This window comes from Heteronotia binoei, chromosome 18, assembly GCF_032191835.1.
Source record: "Heteronotia binoei isolate CCM8104 ecotype False Entrance Well chromosome 18, APGP_CSIRO_Hbin_v1, whole genome shotgun sequence".
NCBI lineage: Eukaryota > Metazoa > Chordata > Lepidosauria > Squamata > Gekkonidae > Heteronotia > Heteronotia binoei.
This window is the reverse complement of record NC_083240.1, coordinates 23,001,460-23,023,584: the sequence shown is the minus strand read 5'-3', so window position 1 is coordinate 23,023,584 and position 22,125 is coordinate 23,001,460. Positions and strand designations below refer to the sequence as shown.

Sequence of the window (22,125 nt, the reverse complement as noted above, 5' to 3'; positions counted from 1 at the left end):
TTGTCTGATAAGAATTCCAAGATTACTTATCAGTACAAATTTTGTACTGATGCTTAAACTACAGCAGGGGTGGCCAAACTGTGGCTCAGGAGCCATATGTGGCTCTTTCACACATATAGTGTGGCTCTTGAAGGCCCCACCACCCTGTCAGCTGGCTTGCAGAAGGCATTTATCTCTTTAAATCACTTATCCAAGCTAAGCCTGCCAGCAGCTTGGAGGATGCATTTAAAGTTAAAATTGCTTTTTCCCACCTCTCCTTCCTGCCTTACGGCTCTCAAACATCTGACGTTCATGTCTTGCGGCTCTGCAACATCTGACATTTATTCTATGTGGCTCTTACGTTAAGCAAGTTTGGCCACCCCTGGGCTACAGAAACTGTATTTTAGCTAGGTTCCAAATTTTTACTTTTTATCTTGTATTCTGTATACAATTTTTTTTAAAAAAATTATAGCTATAGGTATATGGCTGGTCTAGTGACTGTAATAATGCATTCAGTTCAATCCACCATTCTCTCAGAGTTTTATTGCTGATTCACACGTCCACCCATCAGCACACTCGATTGCTGCCCCAGCAACTGAACGCACGAAGAGAACCGGTTCCACTTGAGGCACTGCAGGCGAGATGACGCCAAGATCTGCTCGTGAATGATGCCGCATCTACAATCTATGCAGAAGTTCCTCCCGTCTAAATCACTGGCGCAGCCTCCCCGCACAGGAATCCACAGTTAGCTCAGTTGATCCCTCCCCCTTTAGTGGCGTCGCCCCTTTAAGGCTCGCAGGGGAGGCGTGACCCGGAAAAGGGCCGGGCTCCGCCCACCCTCGCAGGCCCAGCCCACCCTTGAAAAGAAGCTGCAGCGCGCGCCCGCCACCATTTACCTGGGAAGCCGCGGCTGGAGAGCTGGCGGAGAGGTGGCGCACGCGCACTGCTGGCAGGGGGGACGGACATGCCGAGCCGCGGCGCTGCCCTCTGGGTAAGGACCTGAAAGACCCTTCTGCCGGGCGGGGGGAGGGGGACTTGCTGTGGCGCCGGTTCCTATAGCAACCCGGAGGTGGGGGAGGGCGAGGGTCGGAATGAGCGCGAAGGAACGGCCAAACGAGCGTTTGACACGCGCCTTCCGGAGTGCAGGTTTGGAGCCAAACCGTTGGAAGGGACATGGCTGTGGGGTGTCTTGAAGACGCCGATTTGGGGCGGAAGCCTCCCTGAGATGCTAGGAGGGAGCGTCTGGTTTGTGTGGGGAGCCCTGTGCAAAGAGGCGTGTGTCGGAATCTGCATGCTACCACGCACGCATATATGTGCTGCTAGCTTGAGAATTTGTGTAGGTGTGCTTGCATGTGGAGGTGCGTATGGCTTAGCAGTGTACCAACACGAGAGTCCTTAGGTGAGGCGTCTCTCTTGTCAGCGGGCTGTGGCTTCTGCGGGTCGGGTGCCTGGACCCTGGAGGCAGGGCTGGCACTGCCACTAGGCAAACTAGGCGATTGCCTACGGCGCTGGCCTTCTGGGGGTGCTGAATTGGGAGCCCCCATGTGACTTGGTGATGCTATCAGTGCAAGGGAGGCACCAGAAGTTAGCCTTGCCTAGGGTGCCAGACTGTCTAGGGCCGGCCCTGCCTCGGGGTCCTCACCATCCCTGCAACGTTTCCTTCGCCCGTCACCAGCTTGCCTGCCAGTGCTCTCCTCTCTGAGCTCTGCCCGTGCCCTAATGCGCCAGCTGTTTCAACACCGCTCTGCAGGAACAGGCCTCCTCAACTGCTGATAAAAATCATCGTGAATCAAGCATTAGTCATAATCCTGAAAGTATGGCAGGGACAGCGGCTCCTGGCCAGGCGGGTTGTCGATGTTGTGAGTTGCACCTGCCGCACAGGTAGCGCAGGCCTGGCCACCCGGGTGGTTGTCAGGGTTAAGAAAGGTGAGCCCGTTCCTCCTTGGGGCAGGCGAGGGCCTGCCTGGCACCGCTGTCCTTGACGTGTGGATGATGCTGGGCTGCGATCATTGTTCTGTCCAGCAGAAGTGTCAGCTTCTGCCCTTCTGGTTGGGGGTGTCTCTAGAATTGCCTGGCTCCCACCAGTTTGTGCTGAAGCTTGCTGATACTGAACATTAAGCGCACTAGTCCTGTTGCAGTAGCTTCGTGTCTTTTGTGTATAAAGTGTTGTGATCCTGAAGGGCTGTACAGGTAGTGCCAGGTGGTTAGGTGAGTCATTTGCCAAAAATCATGCATGTTGGGGCTCCCGAGACTTGCGACTGGCTCCAGTCGCAAGCCCTTCAGGGTTCTCTAGATCTTCTTTTCTAGCAGTCTCAGCACCTGGTATTACAAAGCCTCACAGAGTGGGAGAGACCTGCATTTGCCCAGGGAAGAGGCAGATTCCTAGGAGAGAGATCTGATCATTCCAGCTGGTTGTGTGTTAGGCATTCAACGCAATTCAGACAAGCTGCAGTTAGCCGCGTGATTTGCTGATGAGGGTTTATGGGATTTATAAGACAGTGCCTACGTAAGGAGGATGGAGCTAATTTGCTACAGTTGTTTTAAACATGCAGTTTGTGTTGCGTCAGAATGAAGCCTGGTTTGCATTCCCAGGTCCTGGTAACTGAAATATTGGAAATGATAGCATGGGAGAAACTTGAAGACCTTCTGGTATCCAGGCTGAAAAAAAATGGTAGCCATTATCTGTAACCTGTCATCTCTCAATTTAGCTGCATTGTTTTAGGTGCATAGCATTTCCGGAAAGGAAGTCAAATTTGCTTCTGCAGCATTAAAGATGCTCTGCCAAATGCTGTGCAAAGGAGCTTGATTTAGCTTTCTGTGTAGACAGGGAATTGTGGCGGTGCACTTTTTCTTTTTTAAAAACATGGCTAGCTATGATTCAGAGGCTTTCTGCAAGTTGTGGCCCCTTGAAATGGGCTTTTTCATGTTTCTTCTGAGTTTTGCAAGGTGGAGACAGAAGAGAGAACTTGTGCTTATGCAGGTGCTCATGCTGGAATTGTGGAACCCCTGTGGTCTCTGGTTAAGTTCCACTTGTGTTGTCTTCAGGTCTGAGTTGCCCTTTTAAAATGTGCTGTTTACTCTTAAAAATAACTGCATGGTGCCTGCCAAGGTTAAGGGTGGGTTTGGTTGGCAGCTTTGAAATAGTGATGCAGGCTTTAGCAGATTGTTGGGGCCTTCTCTGATTTTGAAGTGGGCTTTGTTTCCAGGGTAAGTGTAAACCGAAAAGAAAATCTTAAAAATGGCCTTCCATCTTATGATTGTTTTCATGTATTAAATTGTCACATTCTGCTTTTAAGGTAATCAAAAATATGTGGCGATGTCATGCCGATGTGTGAGTTTATCTGAGTGTTACTGGTGAAAACAGAAGTTTGATTGGCTAGGAATTGTTTTATTGCCTGGTAGTCTTAGTTTTTACGCAATTTACAGATTGGTTCCTGTATTAATGGGTTGACCTATTTGAAATGGCAAAACGTGCTTGTGTAGCTTTGGTGGTTCAGGAAAACTGAACAGATTTCCTCCTGGTCTAAAAGACATCAGTGCAGGCAGAAAACCATCAGTGGCATTAAGATGCAGATGCAAACAGATGTGAAAATGCATCTCTGTATGGTCCTTCCCTGTAAGGTAGTTTATCTGAGATGAAATCAGCAAAGGGCATTTGACAAATCTTGTCTTAGCAAATGTCTTTCTAGCACATTTGAAGAAGTGGGAAGGATAAAGTGCTATGGGGGATGATGATGGTAACTCTTGGCCTAAATGCTTCTTGAAATGGCAGCTCTAATAGGTTTGCTTGTATTGTATTGAAACTTTTCCCAATTTTGTCAGTAGAACTGAAGAGCTTTTAGTCATGGTTCATCTGTAAAACAGGAGGCACAAAACTCTTTTCTCAACTTCTGTACTAATGGGGGGAAATATCATTTTTGCATCTTGCAGAAAATATGCCCCCCATTGTGTACATCTGTGCTGCAGCCTTTACGTCCCTAGGAACTGAGATTGAGGGGTAGGGGGCTCTAACAAAGAATTTAATGCCCTCTCCCCCCCCCCCCCAAAAAAACCCCTAGAGTTCCGAGGATTCTTAATGTAGACTCGTATTAAACAGGGGCACTTTAAAACCAAAACAAAATTAATTCAATTTATTTTGGAATAAATTTTGTTCATCTTTAAGGTGCCATTGAGCTTCTGTTGAATTTCACTGCAACAGACTAATGGCAGTTACCTCTTCTGTCAGTTACCATAAAGCCGCTATATATTTTTGTCCTGATTCTGAGGATAGGCCACCAAGCTGTAACTGCTTTCTGACTGTCTGGTAAGCCTCCCGCTGCTTCCTTTTTTTGCTTCCCTGCGACCCTAGCTCAGTGTTTTAACTAGCAAGATCATTGCTGTCATGAACCTCTGGAAAACATCTGACGCATTGTGCCTCAGGAGACTTCTGCAAAGCTTTGCACATGAACAGTTAAGAAATTGTTAGTGGCTTAAGGCAGTGGCCCCCAACCTTTTTGGCACCAGGGACTGGTTTTGTGAAAGACAATTTTTCCATGGACCAGTGGGGTTGCTGGGATTTTGATGTCCCAGGCTGCCCCCACGCCCCATCCTTGCCTCCCCCCATGGGGGTCTTTTAAATGAGGGGTAGGTGAAGGTCACAGCCACACTGCCCATTCCACCCACCAGGAACCCAGGCAAATGTAAGAGGTAGTGCTTCGGAGTGAGGCTGCACTGCCGCTTTTGTCCACCTGGGACCCGAACGGGCAAAAGGGGTGGTGTGGTGCCTCTGCCTCACTCCATGACCCGGTTGCTAACAGGCCACGGACTGGTACCGGTCCACAGCCTGGGGTTGGGGATCCCTGGCTTAAGGGACAACACTTGGCATTATTATTGATGCTTTGCACTTACAGGAGCTTTTTTGATTGTAAGCATAGTGTTGCCACAGTCCTTTATGAGAGATCGGTATTGTTTCTGTGATCTAGATAGGTGGCCTTTAGGGAAGCCATCCCCTTATGAGTTTGATGAGATTTGAACCAGGGACTTTCTGGTCCAAGCTCAGCCTCTTACACTGCAATGCTGTGCAGTGACTCAGGTGTAAGCTTGTCGCTTTTAGTGGGCTTAAGGTTGGAGTCGTTCTGCCCAGGATTACAGACTGTGTGCTGCTGCACCAGGTTCTTTCCCCCACCCTCCCACCCCTGAAGTGCACAGACAGGTTCTCTTTGTTCAGGGTCATGAGTCCTTTTCTGTAGGCTTTGGCAAGCAAGGCCCTGCTGCTACCTCCATCACATTCCTTGCTCCATGTGAGAAATTGTTCATCCTGAATAGCCTGATTTGCTGGCAGTGAGGGGGCCTCATTTTCAAATTGTGGATGAGCAAAGGTGCTTCCTGAGCTCCACAACCTTCACAAACGAAAAGTCAAGTTTTGCTGCCCTTCTGATGAAGTGCCAGCAGTCGGTCCCTCTGCTGGCTGGTTGTTTAAAAATCCGCTGCTAGCCAGGGCAGTTCTGTGAGCATGTCGCCCTACACGTGAAGCGTTTCTTCTCAGTTCCTCTTCCTCAGAGGGATGCTTTTAGGAGGAGTGTTTTTTCTTCTTCTCCTGGTTCTCTGCTTGGCTGAGGGTTTCCTCACAAAATAAAAGCAGGGACTCTGGGTGTTGGGGGCGCAGAATGCAACACCCAGAGAATATCTGCTTTAGTTATTTAGAAAAACAAATTTCTACCCCTTAACAGATCTCAAGATAGGCTTGAAAGCCACTTGGGGAAATGACCAACCTACCGAGAGTTTCAGTGGGACTTCGTTGCCCTTTCCTCTGATAACCAGCACAGGGGTACATTATACCAAATAGGGCTGTAAACCCACTTTTGAGAAACTGTCATGTTTGCAAAGGTTACAGAATGCTGCTTATCTTGTCGCAGAAGGGTTTTATTTCATCAGCTTTCCAAATGGTACGCCTTAGTTCTTGAATTCCTTTTCTCTTACACTGTTTGCACAGACTTGATTTACCTAATCTACACTTAACTGCTGTAGTGTGCAATCTCATGCTTCATGCCTATGCGGAGGGGCTGCTTGAGCAGTCATTGTGCCAGTGCAGGGGCAGTGGATGCGTGCAGAGGTTGGGACCTACCAGCACCCACAGCCCTGCAGTGTCTACAGAAAACATCTGAATGAGGCTAGAGCTTTTGGGCTCTGAGCAGGTGCACTGTTCCGTTAGGCAGAAGTGAAATCTGGGATTACCAGCCCAGGGCCAGTTCAGACGCTCTGAAGTCCTCAGGGAGAGGGAATAAAGGCATCAGTTGCCCTGACCTTGTTGACAGCAAGTGCAGCTTTGCAGCGGGGTGAAAGCATTAGCTTGTTTTTTGACCATTCTTGGTGCAGTGTGGGACTTGTTCTTAAACTGCAAACTGAACTGGAGCTGAATCCAGATAAAGAGGGGCCGTAGTGTGCTGGATGCTGTACAGAACATAGTGGGGTTTCCTATCCATGGGACTTAAAATCTGCACCAGTCAAGACCAGAGGTGGGGAGAGGGAAGGCAGAAATCCTTTGGATAAGTCTGTGCAAGTTCCTAGTCCAGTTTACCTTGTCCGCATATACCTCTGCGGTACCTTGAAAGGCAGTCCCCCCCCCCCCCCCCCCGTGAAAGGGTCGGATAGCGGAGAGCATGCAGGGAGCAGAAGAGGCTCAGCTGAGGAAGTGGGTCTTTGTGGAAGGGAGGGAAACCAGGGCCCACAAAGGGAAGAAGCGGACTGTCGAGTTATTCGTGGTAGTGATGCCGCTTGACTTTGGCTTGCATGGACTTGCCTCTGTGGCGAGAGACTCCTCTGAGTTGTCTCCGAGAAACTGTTTCTTTCCCAGCCGAGCAGCTTGCTGGGCCCACTTGCCCGAACCATCTTATGACACAGAGCTCTGTGTGGGAGGCCAGGCTTGTAACCTTTTTTTTATTATTTAAAAAAAAGCTTATCAGCCAGGCTGAATTACAGTAGAGCAGAAGAAATAATAGCCTGTTGTAAAAACCTGGAGGTCTGTCGCAATCCGCTGCTGCATTTTGTGGCTATCCCAGTTTCCTGTCATCTACCTGGGAGCAAAAAGGCACCACTTAATATTATGTAATAGCTGCAGCACTGCCTTTTATGAGTTCCAGGAAGTAGATGATAACCTGCTAACAGTCCATCGTTTGGGTATTTTTCTCCCCCTTTCAGGGTTTTTTCCTCCCTGGAATTTGCAATAGTTTAAGAGCGTTAAAGTAGCCGGACAGGGTAAGAGTCATCCCCAAATAAGCAGAAGCGTCAGTCTCCTCCTCCTCCACCACCAAGTTTCAAAGGAGGAAATGACGTCATGGGGTTGTCAAGCAGGGAAGGGCAGCAGAGCAGGGCTGATGACTTGGTCAGTAGAAATGTGTCCTGCCTCCCCCCCTCCTCCTCCTCCTGTTCTGAGTCACTCTGGAGATTGAGTCATGGTACGTGACAGTAAGGTAGGCAGGCAAAACTAGGTGGCTGGTGGGGAGAGGGGAGGGGAGAGGCGGCGACTGCTGCTGCTTCCTCACTGTGTGTTCGTTTTTTAAAGGAAGAAAAAACAAGCTTGATAAATGCCGCTCTGTGCTTGCTGGAGGATGGCACTTTCTCTTCTCCCAGCACAGAAAGGGAAGCTTGGTCATAACCTCTGCTTCAGTCACTGGCTGCAGATGCCAGAAGATTTTGTGACTGATTTCTCTGCAGTTTTTTGTGCCTGGTTTCTTCCCCCCACCCCAGTTCCCAGGCCCTGGGCAGGTATAATCCTTGACCTGCGGTTAAATCTTGCATCTGAATATCTAGACTGTTAAGAATTGGCTGCGAATGTGCGGGTTGTGCTGAGCAGTGGACCAGCATTTGTTTATTTACACCCCGCCTTTCTCCCCAATGAGGACCCAAAGCGGCTTATGTCATTCTCCTGTCTTCCTTCATAGCAGCCCTATGAAGTAGGTTAGCCTGCAGGCGTGTGACTGGTCCAAGGTCGCGCAGCGAGCTTCTACGGTAGAGTGAAGATCCTAGTCCAACCAACAGCTTGGCTCTCTGTTTACATCTGCACCAAGCAAACCAGTCATTGCCCCTTTGCTTGTATAAATGACACGCAGATCTTAAGGGTGTCACCCAGTACACACCCTCCTGGACAAGGCCTCGATCAGAAAACTAAGCCTGGGTTTCCTTTTTCAGTCGATATTAAAGCAACAACAACACAGGTGTAAGTTAAGAAACCGAGGTTAGGGTGAACCATGGTTAAATGTGGCTGTGCTGAACCTTGAGGAAATGCACATTAGAGCAAGCATAGCGTGAAGGTTTATTTAGCATACTTTTGTCCCGCCCTTCCGCCAGGGAGCTTAGGACAGTACACTTTGTTCTCCTCTCTTCCAGCTGATCTGCACAGCAGCCGTCTAAAGTAGCTGTAGCAAACTGAGAGAAAGATTGACCAAGGTCATCCAGCGATCTTCATGGCAGAGTAGGGATCTGAGATCTTAGCTTGACAACTTAACCACTACCCCATGCTGGCAGTGTAGAAGATCTCAGCAGGGAATGAATGTGATTCTACACTAATACAGAAAAACCACACAGTGGTATTGGTCACTGAGCTTGACGTTCCAAAGAATCTCGTGTTTAATTGAAAGGTGGTGGTTGGGAAAACTTTACAAGAGTTTCTGCTAACCCGCCCCCCCCCCCCCCCCATGGCAACTGGACAGCGTAAACTGTCAAAAGGCAGAGTCAACTACTAAACATTCCCAGGGATTTTTCACATGCCCAGAGCAAGTCCTTCTAATCTCTCCCTGCCCTTACCCAAGACATTTAGTAGCAGATGGATACCTTCTGCAAAAATGGCTAAAGCCTTGTAAAAGTATGTAATTTGTGTAACTTATGTGGCTTGGAAAGGCCACTTAGAACAACAAGATGTGCTTGGGACCCTAGAGAGGCCAGCTGGTGATGCTGGCAGAAAGAAGCCCCTGGAGATGGTGGCAATAGCCTGTCAAACTGCAGTCTGGCAGACCTGAGTTTAAGTTGCCATTTGGCTTTACTAGGTGACCTGGGGCTAGTTGCTGGATCAGCCTCACCTACCTCACAGGGTGGTTGTGAGGATCAAATGGAGAGGGGACAGCCATGTATGCCATCTTGAGCAGAAGGTTAGGCTAGAAATTGACTATTGACATCCTTCTGTTTTCTGTTTATTAATCTGATTAGTAGTAAATGCTTTCAAGCATTTAAGGGGGAGCTGGGCCTAGCAAAGGCCATCTTGAATGAAATAAAATCAGTACATATAAATAAATGAAATAAAATCAGTACAAAATCAGTACAATCCTCACGCTGTAGGATTACCACCACCAAGTAGAGTAATGAGCAAAACAAGGCAGGTCCCTTCCCCAAAGCCTTACAGTGGCTTTCATATTTATTGAAGTAGGACCTTGTTTGGGGACACATTCGCTAAGTAACTCCATGCGGCTTTGATCCTCTACATAAAATGCAAGCATCTCATATCCATTCATATATATGCTGCATGTCATTGTTCCATGTAAATTGGGAGCACCTATTTGCCTGTCCAGGGAGCTTAACAAACGTTTTGCCCGGGATGAAGCTGGCCTTGCTGATTTTGCAGAGGTTCTTTGCCTTTATTTTAGGTGATGAACTCAGGCAAGGAGCACCGTGCTTTGCCAAACAAACTAAATCTCCACAGGGTGTGACTTTCAGAGGCTGGATGGCTAGGCCAAGTGTTTGGAGGAGGCCTCAGCTGCATTGGTGGGTTACATCTGTCAGAGAGTGTTTGAAATGAGCCAGGTTTCTAAAGTCCTGTGAATTGGTCTTCTTGGGTGCAGCATCCTTTTTTTGGAGGAACATCCATCCCTCTTTGATTCTCAGTAGAGTATGAATTCTGCATATTCCCATATCATGGAATTAATTGGGCATCAGTAGGACTGCAAGAAGTGCTGGCGGCCAATGGAAAAACCTGCTGTTGAGCAAAGTAGTTGAGACTTAGTTGTGAGCCAAAGACATCTCTGATTCAGATCTTGACTTGGCCAAGAGCTCACTCACGATCTCTTGCCTCTACTCGCCTTAGGTGAGCCGCTGGCCGTGAGCCTCAATGCCTCACATCTGCAGTATGGGGAAGATAATATTGAACTGCCTTTACTTGGATGGCCCAGGCTAGCTTGGTCTCATCAGATCTCGGAAGCAAAGAAGGGTCTGCCCTGCTTGGTGCTTGGATGGGAGGCCACCAAGGAATTCCAGGGTTGCTACACAAAGGCAGGCAATGGCAAACCATTTGTTTTTGGTCTCTTTCCTTGAAAACCCTACAGAGTCACCATGTCAGCTGCAACTTGATGGCACTTTCCATCACCAATATGGACCTACCTTGCAGGGTGATTGTTACTGAGAACATTTTGCAAGGCCCTTTAAACATTCTCATAATGTGTTTTGTTTTGGTTTTTTGCTCCTGATTAATAGAACAAGGGGAGAGGCTAACACTAACGAGTCCCAAATAAAGACCAAATCCTTGAATTAAACCAAAGGTGAGCCACAATGTGGCTCTTTCACACATATTGTGTGGCTCTCAAAGCCCCACTGCCCTGTCAGCCAGCTTGGAGAAGGCATTTCTCACTTTAAATCACTTCTCCAAGCCAAGCCTGCTGGCAGCTTTGAGAATGCATTTAAAGTTGCTTTGTTTCCACCTCCCTTCCTTCTCTCCCTCCTTCCTTTGCAGCTGTCTAACATCTGACATTTATTCTGTGAGGCTCTTAACATTAAGCAAGTTTGGCCACCCCTGAATTAAACTTTTAACAGGAGCCACTCAGGCCTTCCAAGGTCAGGATCTACAAATCATGAGAAACATATGAAGGTTTTTTGGGGGGGTGGGGGGGAGATCTTGGGAATATGAGGCAGCCCTTCTCTCCACTAGCAGTGGCTTCTGAAAGCCAGCGGAGGGTTCTGTTACTGCACATTCCAACCTAAGGATACAATCCTGGATCCTATCATTTTTTCCCAGTCTCTTAAAGTGGCACGCAGCAACTACGAATCAACCCTCACATTAAGGACTTGGCCAATGACCGCCAGGCACAAAGGATCTCATTGCACAACACATTCCTGAGATCTGTGCATCACACACGTAATTCTTAAATATACCTTATAAAATTGTCTAAAGTGCCGTTTTTATATCCTCGTTTTACTTACATCGTAGGGGTGCGTTAGATTACAGTTCTGTGTGCTTGGGTACAGTTGTGGATTCAGGGAAGAACAACTGGGCTGGATATTTACAGGGCAATTACATGAAAAATTTGTCTCCAACAGCCAAGTGATTACTGTTCTGCCGTCTGTTTGGGCTTGCAAGACAGCTAGCGTTGGTATTGCTGGAGGAAAGTTTGGTACCCACCACCCAAGGGCCACATTGCCATACTTTGGTTGTCGGTGTGCCATAAGATCGCGATGCGTTCTGCCCCTTTATTATACAAGGGTTTGGGGCTTTTGTTTCATTAGTTATTTATTTAAAGGCTGCTTTAGCTACATCTCTGTGGGGCAGAAAGATAAGATGATGATGATAATGCCACCCCTGAAAAAGGCATCTTGGTGAGCTTTATGCTGTCCTCCCATTTGAAAGCTGATCATGTGGTTCACTCAGAAGTGTTTCCCCTTGAAAGGCCTGCCCAAGTTGCTCTCTAAGGGCTATGCAAAGGTGGTGCTATTGGAAGGGAGTGGTTTTTTTTTTTAAGGAATGCAGCATTTTCTTGGGGAGAAGGGAAAGGCAGGCGGGACATGCCCTCAAAGTAGGTGATAAGTCTTTTAAGACGTGCTCCAGAAGAGGAGGGTGGGGAGGACCTCCCTCTGTTGTCATTCCTGGATCAGCTTGTGAGGGAGGCTCCACATTCCAAAGCAAGGGTTGGTGGCACAACGAGACGTCATTTGGGGATTGGCATGTGGCACTCACAAGCTGCAGTTTTGGCACCGGCCCCTGTGGAGGCTGGCTTCTTGGAATCCCGGGAGGGTGTTTCACATAACCGGAGGAGGTTGTTGAGCCCATGTGCTCTCCACCAGCCAGTCTCAAGGCCAGCCTTTTTCCTGTTTTCCTCCTTGTGCACCTCCCCCCCTCCACATATATATATTGGCTCCTCCTTGGTCTTGCTGGATCTTGCCAGCTGAAAATGATGATGAATCCAGCACGCTGTCTAAATTTAGGCCTGTTTTCTTTTGCCATCAGGAGGACTTTGTGATTGCTGTCACACATCTCCGCTGTGCTCCCACAGGCTGTCCTTAGTGGTACAAAATGCCCTCCCTCTTGTTGTGATCCGGGAAGAGTTTTTTTCTGTCTCTTAGAACTCTGTGTTGACCAGTGAAACTCTTTTGCTAGCTGCAGGAGATCATTATGGGGAGCAGCTTGGATGATCTATGTTCTCAGGCAACCAGGTTAGCACAGACTGGGGTGGGGGGAAGGCTTGTTACCCCCATGCTCTACTTGGGGGCTTCCAGAGGCACCCAGCTGGCTTCTGTTGGCATCTGAATGCTGAGCCAGAGGGACCCTTCTGGTCTGATCCTGCAGGACACTTCCGATGTCCTGTATGTCAGAATCCTGTAGCATCAAGGTTACACATGAAGCCGCCTTACATGGTTCCATTATCCAGTCCAGCAGCTTGATATGCACTTGCTCTTGCGGGGGCGGTCTCGTTCACAGACCTGCCTGCTTCATTAGAGATGTCCAGGACTGGACCTGGGGCACTTCTCCCCTGGACTGCATTCCCTCCCCAGTGGGAAGGGAATGTTTGTAACTTTAATTAAGCAGTGCTGAAAGGCTTGATCACATATTGAAAGTCTTGATCCCATATTGCTATTCCATGAATGCAGTCAGCAAGGACAGAACCTGTGGCCAGGATGATGCCCTTTTTGTCTTTCTCAGCAAGTGCTGTTCTTCTAGCATTCCAGTTATGGAAGATAATAAGCACGCGCAAACTGGATGTGATTGGATTAGTTCCTGTACACCTCCTTATGCAGGTCAAGACTCAGCACTCCAAAGGATGGAGCCTTTTCTGCCGCATGACCTGCTTGGAAGTGGCCTTCCCAAAGAAGGCCGGGGTTGTAGTGGCTTCCATGGCTTCTTGCTCTCACTAAGTTATGGGGCATTAAAATGTGGTGGAAGTCTCCAGAATACTTTGCCCACTGGTCCCCTTTTTACAACTATGTGTGTGCGTGTTAAGTGCCATTGTGCTTCCAACTTGTGGCGACCCAACAATGTCCTCCAATGTATCCTGCCATTAACAGCATTGCTCAGGTCTTGCAAACAGAGAGCCATGGGTTCCTTCATTGACTTAATCCATCTCGTGTTCATACTACTGCTGTCCGGTCTTTTCTGTAGGGCTCCTGCTGCTTTGGTGTTGAACCTCTTATTTGGTGTAGATTCTAGTCTGGCAGGCCTGGGACTTGCAAGGTTCGCATCAGTACAAGAACTGATGTAAATCAAGATAGATGTGGGAGTTACCACAAATCCGAAGTAGCAACAGTGCCACTCACCAGTATGTAAAGAGGGTCTACTACAAGAGTGAGCGCCTCTGTGCCGGCATACAACTCTCTCTTTGTGTGGTTCTGGTAAGGGCTCTTTTCCCAGCTTCCTATTTCATAACCATTGACTTGTGGAAAGCTTTTATCTGCTGGTTGTTGTCTTTCCTCTCCTCTCGCTAAGCAATTAGCCTTGTCCAGCATGAAAGAGGCTGATAGGGCAGGAAGGACTCCAGCCATTATTTCTTATCTCTCTCTCATATTATCAGCCAATAGAGTGGTTTTTTTTTAAGTTGCTTCCAGGAAAGATCTATTTATATAAGCCAGTGCTTAAAACGGACACACAGGAACATCCTTTGCTTCCAGAGCATCAACAGCTGGATTCTGTGAATTTAAGAGTACATTAGGTGGTTATGATTAACATGAAGGAAAGCAGAATTCTAATTTGGCACCCCATTCCTTGTTTCAGTAAAAAACAACAACCCAGTGCTGCGGAGCATCCTTAGATCATATGTGATGTCATGGGTGGCAGTGGCATGGAGCCAAGCAACCTCAGTTTGAATCCCCCAGGCAGCAGTCTGCAACCTGAATGACCTTGGGCTGCTGAAACACACTGAGCCCAACATACTTAGCAAGATAAAACGGAACCACCCCAATGTGCACCATCCTGAGTTCCTTGCAAGGGGCTAAATGTGGCAGATGTTATGACTATGTTTGCTTTTGTAACAGCTTTCCACTGAATAGGAAAACAGCTGTCCATAACAGTGGAGTCATTTGGGAAGGCTGAGATAATCCTAAATAAATGTCTGGATGCTTACGTAAAGCCAAGGGCAGTAAATGAAGACCACCTTGGGGGCCAGCCTTCATACAGTTAGTACCCTGGGGAGGGGCTGTTGCTCAGTGGTAGAGGCCGTGCTTTGTGTTCAGAAGGTCCCAGGTTCAGTCCCTGGCATCTCCAGTTGAAAGGGTCAGGCAGTAGGTGATGTGAAAGACCTCCACCTGGAGAGCCATTCTGAGTAGATGATACAAACCTTGATGGACCAGTGGTCTGATTCAGTATAACACAGATTTATAGGTACCGTAGAAATCCAGTGATGTTGGAGAAATTGTCCCTGGGCAGTGCGGAGGCTGTTGCTCAGTATGAGCTTATGGATCCACCCTGGCTGTTGTTGAGAAGGCATTTGCTGGAAGTCTGTATAACAACTCAGTTTCCAGGCCCAGAGGGGCGCTGTTTAGGTCAGGACTATGGCATGCAGGAGGAGAGAGGGCTGAAGCATCCCCCTCCCCCTTGATGTCACTTATTTAACCTGAAGCAGTCCTTGGGAGCAGCTGTTAAGCCCAGCGGTAGACAAGTCTCCCCAAGAAGGGCAAATAGCAGTTCCCTGAGGGTTGTTTCTGGTCAAGAAAATGGCACAGAAGGGTGGTTTGTGCTCCTTTCCCCATGGTCCCAGTCTGAACTGGACCCATGCACCTGGAGATTAATTTTGACACAGAACTTGCAGTCTGCGTCTGTCTGGACCTGCAAACGGTGTACTAATGGGGGTTTTCCTTTGGTTTCCAGAGTATGGGATTCGAGGCAAGTTTTGGCATTTTGCTGTTGTGAATTAAAATCCTCAGTAGGTCTCTTGGGCCTGTGTGGTGAGAGGGAAATCTCTGTAGCGGAGCAGTTCACTATGCTTGGGGCCCTGGGGACTGGTTGCTGATTGGTAGAGGCTGAAGAGGAAGAATTGGTTGCAATTGTATATTATCATCCAACACTCTTAGTTCCCCAAAACTGGGTTTTGTCTCCACAACATTCTGGTTGTGTGTGTTGCCTGCCTCATACTTCCCATTCCTTACCCCCCTCTGTAGAAAGAAACTTGAAAAACCTCGTTCCCTACAAACAGATTTCCAGCTACAGACCTGAGAATCCCTGATCTGCAAATACAGAACCGCCGCATCACTGTGTTCCTTCTTTGCCAGCCAGCGCTGAGGCTTCCGAACAAAGGAGCTGCTGTTAGCCTTGGAGCTGGGTTGCATTGACAATGGACCCCTCATCTTTGCTGTGTGGTACTTAACACTTCCTATCCTCCTTTTCTCTTCCTCCTTCCAGGGAGCAAAAGTTGCGGGTTACCTGGCAAGAACCGTGGACTTCTGAAACGGTAAAGAACAGAAACCAGGACGTCATGTCAACAGCAGGAATTGCGGCGCAGGAGATGAGAGTCCCCTTAAAGAGCGGCTTTCTCCATAATGGGGAAGGCATGGGGAGCCTGAAGACCTGTTGGACAGGCCACAGTGGATTTGAAAAGTAAGCAGTGTGATTATTTTGTTTATTTACAATGTTTATACCCCACCTTTCTGCCCATATCGGGGCCACCGAGGCAGCTAACAGGTTAAAAACATACATAATAAAAACACATCTTAAAAACCCATTAAAACCAACCAAAGACACATCAGACAATTAAAACCAAGCTAAAATACACATGCAACAATAAAAACAGCTGTTAAAACATACAACAGGAAGAAGGAATCACAGCTGGAACCCCAAACAAAAAGACTAGACCAAGACTGCTGCATCTCGTTTCCCCTTCCTGGTGCTACCAGGTTGGTTTTTGCCAGGCAATAGAAACAAAATATTCCTAAACTACAAAACTGGTCACTGAGAAGTAAAGGAGATTAACAGTGTACCAGAGAAGGAGAGACTTACTTAGATTAGATTTACTATGGTTAAGGGCTATACAGAGGATGGAGCTGGCAATAGAATAGACTGAATTAATAACATAATTGCCCTGTACTCATAAAGGATGTCTGTGTCCATGGTTGCAAAGGGGAAAGGGCTGGTGATATACTTTACAATTTTTGTGTTTTATATTTCCTTTCATTGTTGGTTTGTTTTAACTAGGTTTAAATTGTTTAAATGGGGGGGGGGGGACACAGTGGAAGGACTTCTAGCCCCACTGGTGGACCTCCAGATGACACTTGGTTCTTTTGTCCACTGTGTGACACACAGTGTTGGACCGGATGGGCCATTTTTACTGATCCAACATGGGTTCCCTTATGTTAAATTAGTTTTTTGTGTGCCCAATGTGTGTTCTGGGGGGAATTGGAGAGAGTGTACAATAAGTGGGGCTCAGGGGTTCTTGGCTTCACTGAGACCATTTCCCTCTCTTCCAGTTCATTTTTCAGCATGGATCCCGTAACAATGGCCTACAGCCTGAACTCATCAGCTCAGCATCACTGTGCATCCGTCGCTGGTATGTAGGTGGGGGGCCGGGGATGGGTTTGAGAGCTCAGTTGTCTTTTAGTTTGAAGGAGGCCTTTTCAGAAGCAACAGCTTGATTTTATTCGGGGGGGGGAGGCGGGGGAGCAGCAGTGTTGAGTCTGTCACAATGGAAGCAAAACAAACAGGAATCTTGCGGGGCCTCTCAAAAGACCTAACAGATTTATTTGTGGCCAGAACCTTTCATCAAATGGGCGAAGTCTTCTCCTCCTCTGCTGACACATCTGCATGTGAATAAAGAAACTAGTTGTAAACAGTGGCGGGGGGGGGAGGGGTTGTCCAAAGGCCAGGAAATACATATATGGTACAGAACATGGTGGCATTTCTGTGCAGTGTAGTAGACAAGAACAGGGATAGTTCAAAGCCACGGAAGCCCATTGGTACGTCTATAAATAGCACCTGTTCTTATCTTTGCATGGAAATATCAACCTTGTGTGATGGCCTGGCCTTTTGGCCCCACTGTTTACATACTTTCCCTCTGCACTCACCCATTGTATGCTATGTCAGCCTAGGATAATGTTTCATTCATCTAAGAAGGCTCTAGTTCTCAAAAGTTCTGCCACAAAGGGTCTTTAAGGTACCGACAGCTGTTTTTTAGCTTGTGTTCCACACACTTTTCTTTCCCCTACCATAATTTGTGTGTGCATAAGCAGCAAGTTGCCTTGGGCTTCAGAGGTGTTTTCCCCCCTGTCCCCTGCTTTAAGTTTGAACTCTAAACCCCTTGCCTGTGGCCCTTTGATTTCACTCTGCAGCAAGAAACAGAAGGCCCCTCAGCCGTTGCAGTGATCTTTGCCTGCCCCCTAGTGTTGGAATTTAGCTCATTGGTTGGCAGGTTGAGAATTTGAGGAAGTTGTCAGCTTTGCTGATCAAAAAGAAAAATCCAGATCTCAGTCTACGCAATACCTCTCCTTATGGACGAAGCCAGTGACATTTAACCATGTACAGCCTTTCAAGTCCTCCAAAACTTCTCTTGAAGCCGGATGTTACATTTGCTTAAAAAGGAAGAAGTATTAGAACGTAGTGGAAAATTAAGAACATAAGAAGAGCCCTGCTCTTCTGACCAGTGGTCCATCTAGTCCAGCATCTTATCTCACAAAGCAGTCATCCGGTTCTTTAGGAAGGCCAACAACAGGGCAGAGGCATTATCTCCTGGCTCTGAGTTTCAAAGGTTTAGTTCTTTAGAACATGGAGGGTCCTCTCAGCCACCATGGCTAGTAGCCACTGATAGACCTCTCTTCCATGAATCTATCTGATCCTCATTTAAAGCTGTTTTTCCTGTGGCCATTGCTACATCATCTGGCAGTGAATTCCATGGTTTGATCACTCTAATCACTAATTCTGGTTCAGTTGGCTGCATTCTGCTATAGATGCAGAGTTGAGGTTGATATCCAGAGCCACCCAGCTTTTATTATGAGCAAGCGGCCATGAAATTGTGCCACAGCAAATGCAAATAGCAGTAAATAGCCCTAATTGTATCAAATTGAAAGTTGCTGTTGACTTAAATTTGTGGATTTCCTCGCAGACTCTTTAAGAACAGATGTAAGGCTTGCTTCCGTTTGTGGGGCTACTGTGGAATGTTTTCCTACCTGAATTTGTAAACCAGACTCCACTGAAATGTAGATTCCCCCCCCCCCTTATGGATTCCTGTGTGGGATGCTGCGATGTTGCATTTCTACATGGAAACCTTCATACCCTCTTGAAAGTGTCTGTCTAGCCACCATTTAGTACTGAACGCAAATCTAGATGGGACTTGTCTGATACAGTGGGGCTCCCAGTATTTGAACAGAAGGACAACTGTGCATCTCTTCAAACTGTGTGTTCATTCTTAATTGTCTTCTCCTAGGGCCTGTTTCTAATCCTGACCTGGTAAATGGCCATAGCCATGCGGAGAACAGCAGCAAGGCTTTGCCTCAGAAGTCAAGTCCGCTTCTGTTCAGCCCCAGAAGCGAGAGGCCTACTTCAAACCCCAAAGATGACCCTATTCCCAGCTTCAGCAGACTCTCCATAAACACAAGTGGCCACTGCAGCGAGACGCCTCCCCACACGCCAGTGACGAGCGGGACCTATCCCTTCCCTCCCATGCCTTCTAGTGAGCGTGGCGCCAGGCCGCTGCCTCCCTTGCCTGTTGCTAAGGACTTCCTGCATGACGACGTGGACAGGGAAGTGGAGTTCCTGACCAGCTCAGACACAGACTGTTTGCTGGAAGATTGTGGCAACCCTGCTTTTAAAACCACTGGTCAGGGCAGGAGAAGTTTCAGGGGCTGTGGGCAGATCAACTATGCCTACTTTGATGCCCCACCGGGACCCAAATCTCAAGAGGCCCACTTAGCAGCAGCTGTCCAAAACGGATGCACAGGCAGCACCTGCCCCCCTCCTCCACCACCGCATCAACTGCACCGGCGGTTGAGGCGCTCACATTCCGGGCCCGCTGGGTCTTTCAACAAGCCAGTAGTGAGGATATCGAGCCATTTTCATCGAGCATCTCCCTCTTCTGACGACGATAAACCAGAAGTTCCCCCCAGGGTTCCCATTCCTCCCAGGGTGCTCAAGCCGGACTATCGGAGGTGGTCGGCTGAGGTGGCTTCCAATGCTTACAGCGATGAGGATAAGCCTCCCAAAGTCCCCCCGAGAGAGCCCCTGTCCCGGAGCAATTCTCGAACGCCGAGCCCCAAAAGCTTGCCACTCTACGTCAACGGCGTTATGCCACCCACGCAAAGCTTTGCCCCCGATCCAAAGTACGTCAGCAGCAAAGCCCTGCAGAGGCAGCACAGCGAAGGTTCGGCCAACAAAGCCCCGTGCATCCTTCCGATCATTGAAAACGGGAAGAAGGTCAGTTCGACGCATTACTACCTGCTCCCGGAAAGGCCCCCATATCTGGACAAATACGAAAAGTTCTTCCGGGAAGCAGAAGAGACCAGCTTGAGTGCAAAAGGGCAGTCTTGGAACAGTGACCCCAGCCCGCCCAAGCTGGACTTGAAAGTCAAGGCAGATGTGGCCAGCCACGTGAAACGCAAACATCTGTCTTGTGTGGTTTCTCCATAAAAACACCAGAGGGTAGAGCGGGAAGGTATAATAAACTGTGATTGCGAGCAGTTCTCCCAAAGGCCTGAAGTACGACAGAGGCGCTTTGGACTGTCAGCAAGAGCCAGAAGGACGACAGCGGAGCTCCCACTGGGTGCTGCATCGCTCTGGACCAAGCAGACCATTCTTGTTTGAGTGAAAGGACTTGGAGAAACACTTGAGTGTGCATAGGGTTGGCCAGTTATTCAATATTCTAGAGTAATATATACGTTTTTAGAAACTCACATTAGTAGAAAAAAAGGAATGCAGTCTTGCTAACAAGACTAGTGACTTATGCCAAAAACAAAGGGTAGTTCAGTATTTTTATCAGAGGACTTTTCAGTGTGACAGCCATGACATTTTTAATTCCCCCCCCCCCCCCCCCGAACATGTTTCCTGCTCTCCTCTGCCTGGCACAAGCTGATTCTCCCCTGCCAGGAAATGCCTTTGTTTCTCAAGGAAGGAGACTGGCAACTCTGGTACCGGTTTCTTGACTTCGTGAAAACCCATCATGGGTTTGGATAAGGCTATGTTAAGGGTTCTAGATTTTGACCATGGGAGACGTTCAGATTTTGTTGGCTGGGCTTTGTCTGCAGGGCTCAGCTCTTCCCCACCCCCAGCATTACTCAAAAGCGCTTAGTAGGATTCAGTTGACTTGGACCAAGAAATGCCAACTGCAGCCCACAGCCACCTTCTTCACAAATCCCAGGGAACGGGTGGTTGTTGGTCTGGCAGGCAGGAGAAGTTGTTGCCGCATGAACCAAGACAGAAAAGGACAGGTGTTAAGTAGGGAAGGAGAGGGACCCTTTTTCAAAAAGAAAATGGACCAACTTCTGTTCTTCAGGCAGGAGGTATGACTGATAGCTAGAAATGGGCCTCAAGCTGGTCTTGGGCTCTGGTTCCTGTTTTATACCCCTCGAGAAGGTGACGGACTTTTTGCCAAGTCAGATTGCTAATTTTTGTGCCCCCCTTTTGAAGACGACAAAGCTGGCGTCTGCCAGGTCTGCCGTTTTCTGAACCTCAGCGGCAGACCGGCCTCTTAGAGCCATTTGAGAGTTTGGTTAAAAAGTGATGCTTTTCTTCACACACACACCCTCGCTTGTGCATTCTCTTGTGCTCCCCCTCCCCCACACACTAAGGGGGAAAGGTGCTCTCTGACGGAGGTCTGTCCACAGTCGTGGTCTCCTGATGACACACAAAAAAATAGCTGTTTACAGTAAATGAAATAAAACTGCTGACTGGGAAGGTGTGTCTCCCCTTCTGCGCCACCCCCCTGCAACTTCTAGAAAGCTTACTGGGTTCTAGTCAAAGCATTAAATGAAGGTAACCTACACATTCTAGAAATAATGCACTGAAATTTTAACGCATCAGGTGTACAGTATTGGAGGAAGGACGTTCACTTTGTATTTTTGGATATTGCCATGTCTTGAATTTAATAAAATTATAATGTACTTATTTATGAAAATACGAACCATCTTGTGCTGACTGGCTGTTGTGGGATCTTCCGCTTCCAACCCCCCACCCCGCCAATGTTAATAAAATTGCAGAAGCACCCCCTCCCAGTCCTCCCTTGGTTGCGTTGCTAATGATGATTGAGAGCTCCAGTTCTCTTTAGCACATAGTGTAATTAGGGGTGTGTCTTTTGGCTTCCCATTCTAGCCAATCAGGAGCTCTGTCAAATCAGGCTATGGCTTTATCAAGATTGGGAAGGCTGGCATTATTGCATGCTTCCGATGCCGCCCACGGTGTGGGTAGACAGTGTGCGAAACTCAGAAGAGAAGGTAGTTGCTCTACCCTGCTGAGCTCATGATGGATCCAGGCTGGGCCAGGAATTGGCAGATTTAACCCATTGTCCATGACAGCGTGCTGCAAGCAATGGTTTGGGCAGTGGTCATTAAAGCTTTGGTTTAACTGCTGGCACTGCTGTACTCCTAAGCGTCTGTGGTTCCAACTGATGGAGTTTGAGAGGAGCAAGCCAGGCAGAAGGCCCAGCAAAGGAAGGGGTTGAACATTCAGAGGGCTGAGAAAGGCAGGGAGGCTTAAAGAAGATGGGCTGCGAGTTAGAAATCAAGGGAAGGAGAAGGCAGAGTGAGGAATCTTGAGGATGAGGGCAAGTCTGTGAGGGAATGTGCATATGGCCAGAAGCTGCTGAGACCAGAAAGACTGCCAAACCCTTGCCCATAAGGTAGAAAGGCACCACTTACACCCATAGGGCTACCCCATGGGAAGGTGGTTTGTGAAGGTTTTTGCCCAGGGCCAGTCAAGCTGTGTCTTTCCAACTGTGCTTTCCTGAAGGTATTCATTGCAAAGAGGGTGTTTTTTACTCCTGCGGAAGATTTAAAATGCTGCTTCCCTAG

The 22,125-nt window shown here is 48.1% G+C and overlaps 1 protein-coding gene across 2 annotated transcripts in view; it reads left to right on the top strand.

Annotated features, from left to right (window-relative positions):
• Positions 1-21,239, top strand: part of ERRFI1 (ERBB receptor feedback inhibitor 1) — a 37,988-nt gene extending 16,749 nt beyond the window's left edge. The window contains exons 1-4 of one of the 2 annotated variants that reach the window (XM_060259700.1): positions 822-970; positions 15,542-15,736; positions 16,603-16,682; positions 18,552-21,239. In XM_060259700.1, coding sequence (XP_060115683.1) covers positions 15,615-15,736; positions 16,603-16,682; positions 18,552-19,750 — 1,401 coding nt within the window. In that variant the 5' untranslated portion in view covers positions 822-970; positions 15,542-15,614 and the 3' untranslated portion in view covers positions 19,751-21,239. Of the gene's footprint in view, positions 1-821; positions 971-15,541; positions 15,737-16,602; positions 16,683-18,551 lie in introns of those variants that run through there. The other variant, XM_060259701.1, reaches the window with a different exon arrangement.
• Positions 21,240-22,125: the final 886 nt, after the last annotated feature.